Consider the following 6460-nt stretch of genomic DNA (forward strand, 5'->3'; position numbering starts at 1 on the left):
ACTTTGTTAATTTTTGCTGAAGCAGAAGTTTCTTTCATTTCTCTGGGCCTGGGTCCCCACACTTGCCTTCTTCCCTGTGGTGAAGAGAGTCTAAGGTGGCCCCCCATAATCCCACCTCCTGGTACTCACACCCTTGTGAAATCCTATCCCTTGAGTGTGGGCAGGACCAGTGATGTGCTTCTAATGGAACACAGGAAAGGTGATGGGATGTCATTTCCTCTACATTGTGTAGGACTGTAGTGTCCCTCTTTCCAGGAGACTCCCCCTTACCAGTTTTGATGAAGCAGGGGCCCCCCTTTGCAAGGAACTGAGGGTGGCCTCCAGCTGACAGCCAGCAAGAACCTAAAACCCTGTCCAACAGGTTATAGGAACTGAATTCTATGAACAATCACGTGAACTTAGCAGCACACCCTTCTCCAACTGAGCCTTGAGATGAGGCTGTAGCCCTGGCTCACACTGACCACAGCTTTCAGATGAGACCCCGAAGCAGTGGACCCTGTGCAGCTGTGCCCAGACTCCTAATCCACAGAAACTGAGAGATAATGTGTGCGGGTTTAGGCTGCTAAACTGGTGGTAATATTGTTATACAGCAATAAATATTCCCTTTCTGATTTCAGGTCATATCCTCTATCTAGTTAGAGGTATCCTCAACTTTTCTGCCTCCCCTAAATCTACAAGGCCTTCCCTTTGGGCACACTTCACTCACTCACACTATGGAAATTCAGTTATTAGATGGCAGAGAAAGTCCTAGTTTTACACCTCTTCTGGCCAAAAGTTCCCTGTACCCAAGACATTGGCCTGGATACCTATTGTAACTACTGCTGCCAGGGTGGCAGCTGAACTGTCTGCTTAATATCTTGTCTCTGAACTCCCTCTTGAGGTAGCCCTCCTGACATCACCGGGTCTCCTGGCCATTCAGGCTCTGTCCCTCCCTACCTAGAGATCCTTGGCTCCTGGTCCACAGGGGACAGCAATTTGGCCCTCAGGTCACTGTCTTAAGCTGGAAACTACTCAAAGAATTTGCTTTGCAAATAGAGTGGTGCCAATTCAACCTCCACAGGAGTCTGTTTCCCTTAAATTTGCTTTCTTTCCTAAAAACTAGCTTCTATTACACAGTAATACATGAATACATTCCCCCAGTTAAAAAAGAAAAAATAAATCCTTAGCTTATTTCCGAAGTCTCCTTTAACTTACATCCCGGCGCCTGGGTCTTTCTCCCATTTGCCTGTAGTAAGCCTTGTTATCCGTTTGGTGGGTCAGACCTTTTTCTATGCATTTCACATACATAAATGTATCTGTAGAAAATGCTTACCTCATGGTTTCCCTTCTTAAAGCATAAACGTTATAATGTATATGCTAATTTGCAACCTAATTTTAAAAATTCAACAATGTGTCTTAGAGATCTTCCCATGTAAGCTCATATACTTCAATCTCTTTTAATTGCTTTGTGGTATTCCATAGTATGGATGGGCATTTACATGATTTGTACTTGTTCGTTATTATAAACAATACCAGTTTTACCTTAGGTATATGGTGAGTTTTTAAATTTATTTTTTTATGCATTTATTTATTTCTGTTTTTAAAGTACAGGTGGCATACACTATTATATTAGTTTCAGTTTTACAACATGGTGATTTTTCATTTACATATCTTACAAAGTGATTATCATATGACTCAAGTAACATGAGTTTTTAATATGATGGAATTGTTGCGTCACAGGATATGATTGGAATTTGAGAAGATATTGACAGATTGCCCTCCAAAGTAGCTATACCAATTTACAAGATCACTAGCAGGAAATGCTATCACTTTCCCAAGCCTTGCCAATATTTGTAAACTTAATTTTTGTTCATCTGATAGATGGAAAAATGGTCTCTTGTAATTTGCAGTTCCTTGGATTATGAATATCTTTTAACCTTTTTTTTCGACCATCAGTATTTTTCTGTAAATGGTTTACAGATTTTTGTCTATTTTTAAAAGCTGAGTTAACAGTTTAGAGTTCTTTATAGTCTTTATGTTGATCCTGTTTTTATTGCACTTGTCATTTTACTTATTTGTGCATTATCATAGAAAGTTTTAAAATTTTAATACTGTTCAATTTGCAAATCTTTCCTTTTATGGCTTTTTCTTTTTTGTCTTATTGAAACTTTTCATCCCCTATGATCACAAACATTCTTACATTTTAATTAATACTTCTCCAGCTTTGTGTTTAACATTTGGCCTTAAATTCCAGATGAATTAATTGTAGTGAGTGCTGTGAGACAGCATTCTATTACTTTTAATTGGTAAGTAATTGTCCCAAACCTGTTTATTGGTTAGCCCACCAGTCTGAAATGCCATCTTTATCACACTAAATTCCCAAAGATGAGGGTCTGTTTCTGAACTCCAGTTAAGTCTACGGTACCACACAGTTTTATTTGATGTCTTTACCAGGTCTTCATAGGGGCTCCAGTCCCATTTAATGCACCTGTTGTCTACCAACGATGCAATCTCACCTTTATTTCTAGTACTTACTCTCAAGGCTTGGGCAAGACCCTCTAGCCACTGAACACAGTTGGGAGGTGGGAGGTGTCACATTGCAGGGACTGAATTCACATCTTGGTAATTCTCCACATATCCTTATTCTCCTCCAGCCTTTATTCCCAAGAGAAATCCAGCTAGACACCAGCAGCCTAAGTGCGATTTATTGAAAAGAGAAAAGAGCAGAGAAGAGAGAATACAGGCCCCCTAGGGGTAGGATGGACTAGAATAAGCCACACAAGTCGGCCTCCTGTTCAGCACAGTTTCTTTTGGCCCCACTGGGCCATCTTGTTGTTGATGGGCATCTTGAAGAAGCGGTCAGACTGCATGTAGGCAGCTATTTTTTCCAAAGCCTGGAGGGAAAGCACACCAAACCTCACATCTAAAGGAGCCCAACAGACCTATTTCAAAACAGCAACATTCACATGCAGCCTGCTTCCCCTCCCTTCCCCTTTTCTTGTAGATAGTACCTTCAGGGTGTAGAAGCCAGGCCCTTCCCAAGACTTAAAGGTTTGGAGGTGTCTAACCATTGACCCTTTAGGCAAAAGCTGGTGTTGGGCAAGAATCTACCACAGTGGGTCCCTTGGGGCCCAGGGGAGCCTGAGTGTTTTTGTACGAGAAAGGTGCAGGGAGCATCACCTCAAAACGGCACATGAAATTCTTCAGATTTGGAAATTCCTCCAGGCACTTGGGCTCAAACATACGGTTCTGATCTAAGACATCATAGGTGAGAAAATCCACAAAGGTGAGCTAGAGGGACAGATAATAAGATGGTCAGGTCTGGGGAGTTCAGAGCAGAGACAGAAACGTAGCCCCTCTTTCCTTTCTTCCTACCTTTTCCCCTGCAAACCATGAGAATTTCCCCAGGAACAAGGAGAACTGTTTCAGTTGCACAGGCAGCTGTTCCAAGTACTGAGGCTTCAGTTTTTCCTGGGAGACGGAAAAAGAGAGTGAGAATAGGTGTCATCATCTTCATAGATAACCAGGGCACAGGCCAGTGATGGACACTTAGTGGCCCCTTCTCCAGGCGTCTTCCTCTCACTCCCTTCACACAGGGGTGGCAGGATGGAAAGGAAGTGTTTAGAAAGGAAGGGGGGCCAACACCAGAATTATATGACAAACAACACTCCCAAAAATAAAGAGTTCTGTTTCCGACTCAGACAGACTGGGTTGGTGGGAAGGCAGCAGTGGCAGAATGGAGAATTGACCCGTAGGATCCTATATGCTCCTTTTCCTTGATGCCTGGCTGCTAAGGAAGCTCACATAGTCAGTGCTGTAGCAAATTTTTACTAGCTGCAAGCGGAAATCCATTATTTGGTTCTCCATGATGTCCACTCGAATTTTTTCTTCTTCAGTCTCACCACCTGTAGGTCAAATGACAAGAAATCACCCATGGCACCATCCACTCCCAGCTGAGCAGCCAGCTCATCTCCCTCACCAACCCTACCCCACTCACACATGTTGTGTTTGCGAGCGATGTAGCGCAGGATGGCGTTGCTCTGGGTGATCTTGTTCTTGCCATCCATGAGATAGGGCAGCTGGAAGGAAAAGAACAGATCAAATGAACAACCTGACTCTCTTGCTTTCCTGCTTCTCACTCCTGGGGAAGGTGAGACTTGCAAGGAAGTGAACAGTAGAGAGAAGATGCCGTGTTAGGAGAAAGAAGAAAATTAGTTGAAGGTAGTATTGGGTCCCCACCTGAATCTAGACAGGGTTGTTTTTTTTAAGATTTTTATTGGGGAATTGGGGGATGGGAACAGCGCTGGGGAATTGGGGGAAGGAGAACAGACAAGTTGCTATCCTTTTGTTCTTTAGTCTAGTTGTGGAGGACGTTGCTTCATTGGCCCAACTTGGCACCATCATTGCGCTCTTCCTGGGCGAGGCAGATNCTCTGGCGTCCCAAGCCAGCTCCTAACCATCGCACCTCTGGGCCGGCCCTGCACTTTTGTTTCTAACTGAAGCTTTACGTCCCATGTGGTTAACAGAGGCCTGGCTTTTGTAGGCTGTCAGAGACTTAGACTGATGGAGACTCCATTCGGGCCCCTGTGTCAGAGTCATCACAGAGGTTGGAAGCAGATGGGGTGGCCTTGCACGCACTGGTTCCTAAAGCTTCTGCCTGGAAAGTGTGTGTAATTTCTACCCACATTTAATTGGCCAAAGCAAGTCAGGAGGCTACTGTGAAGTTGAAGATGGTTTTGACGCTTTCCCAAAAAGAAAACAATCAGAAATCTTTGGTGACCATCACTAAATGAATTTGAGGGATATCAGTTGTGGCCTCTCAGAGTTAGTAACTTCTGAGCTTACCTTAGAAGATAATAGACTTTAGGCAGGCCGATGGGGCTGGAGTAAAGCATTCCAGACAGAGGGAACAGCAAGTACGAAAGCATGAAGATAAAAGAGAACATGGTGTTTGTGGGTAATTTATATTTATCAATTTGTATAACATTGGTCTGTTCTAAGTAGGTGCTCTAGAAAGAGTGGGTCACTTCTCATGACAACAGAGTGAGAGGGAGGGCTCATTTATCAGAGGAGGCACCGAGGCCCCAGAGGCTAGTTTATTGGAGCGGAGCCAGCATCTGAACGTAACCTGACGCCAGCGGCTGTGCGGCTCCCTGGGGAATTCAGAAAGGGTGAAACCTAGTGTTCTGTGGGTTCCAGGGCAGGGGTCAGATTATGAAGGATTTTGTATGCAAGAGGGGATTGTCTTTTTCCCCCGAAGCCTAAGAAGCCATTAATTGTATTGAAGTGGGTGTGACATGAGCAAATTCGCACATTAGAAAAATCACTGGCTATATGTCAATTCCTTCCCTTTTCCCTACTATCCATCTGAACCCCTTAAATCCCTAATTATCAGTGTGGCTCACTGCTCAATCTAGTCCTGCTGCTAAAGGATAAGGGATGTGCAGTTTCTGTATGAAGTCTAGGCTCTGGGTGTTCTCATAAGCTCTGAAGTGGCTTTATAGGCAGATCCATGTCTGTACATATTGGTGTCATGCACGTCACCCATCCCATCAGTAAAATAACTTCATAACAATTTTTTTCTTGAATCACAGAATCTATTCTGAACTGGAAGAGCCTTAATCCAGTTGCTCAACCTTCAACAATGAATACAAATGAGTTTCTCTAATACTTTTTCGGGAACTACTTCTAACACAACTTTTTGTTTGTTTAAAGCCCTTATTGATGTTACTATACAAACCCATCACTAGTATACTAATTTCTCGACATTTGTGTGGCCTCTGTGGTGATAGGGCATCCACTTTCCTTCCTTGCTTGAAGGCAGCCATTGTGACAGCATTCTCTTCTTGGCCCGTGTTAGAATTAGTCAGGGGTGGATGGGGACCGAGGGAACCAGGTTTCATTTGGAATGGGTCTGTTCCTCTCAGTGGCCTTCCCCGCTTCCTGGGCAAGTTCATTGATTTTGGAGAACTGTTAAGTGGATTTTCACTAACAAATGTTAATACCTAGAAAAGGTTGGAACATGTGATTTGTCTATTATCTATTTGGTATTCATGTGAAATATATTTCACCCGCAGACTTATGCTTTTTAAACCTCTCCCTTCCATTTATGACGTTGCTGTCTTCTGTCATCTGTCTTTCCCGGGATTCTTCTCTCAGAGGACTACAGTGCCCATTTCCTGTTTCCTTGTGTTGGGGAGCCGGTTATTAACAAGAACGGAGACAAAGGGTTTTCATTTCAAAGACTTTATTCCCAAGCTCGGGGGTCCGTCTCATTGGAGAGAGCGAGAGAGCAGACCTCAAGTCTTGGCTAGTGGGGAAATTTATAGCTAAGGCTGGATACAGAAGCAAAAAAAAGCGGTTAGTGAGTAAAAGGGAAAAAAAACTTTAACAAACAGAGTCAACTTATTTTCTAGCTAGCCATAAAACTTGGCAAGTTTATTTTCTTCTAACGAACTATAAATCAGGACTTATTTATTTT

At 43.3% G+C, this 6460-nt stretch overlaps 1 protein-coding gene across 1 annotated transcript in view; it reads right to left on the reverse strand.

Annotated features, from left to right (window-relative positions):
* Positions 1-2667: 2667 nt before the first annotated feature.
* Positions 2668-6460, reverse strand: part of GSTM3 (glutathione S-transferase mu 3) — a 10388-nt gene continuing 6595 nt past the window's right edge. Inside the window, exons 4-8 of the mRNA XM_019624146.1 lie at positions 3977-4058; positions 3784-3884; positions 3355-3450; positions 3160-3270; positions 2668-2873 (exon numbers count right to left, since the gene is read on the reverse strand). Coding sequence (XP_019479691.1) covers positions 2775-2873; positions 3160-3270; positions 3355-3450; positions 3784-3884; positions 3977-4058 — 489 coding nt within the window. The 3' untranslated portion in view covers positions 2668-2774. The remainder of the gene's footprint in view (positions 2874-3159; positions 3271-3354; positions 3451-3783; positions 3885-3976; positions 4059-6460) is intronic.

Source organism: Hipposideros armiger, unplaced genomic scaffold (assembly GCF_001890085.2).
Source record: "Hipposideros armiger isolate ML-2016 unplaced genomic scaffold, ASM189008v1 scaffold_581, whole genome shotgun sequence".
Taxonomy (NCBI): domain Eukaryota; kingdom Metazoa; phylum Chordata; class Mammalia; order Chiroptera; family Hipposideridae; genus Hipposideros; species Hipposideros armiger.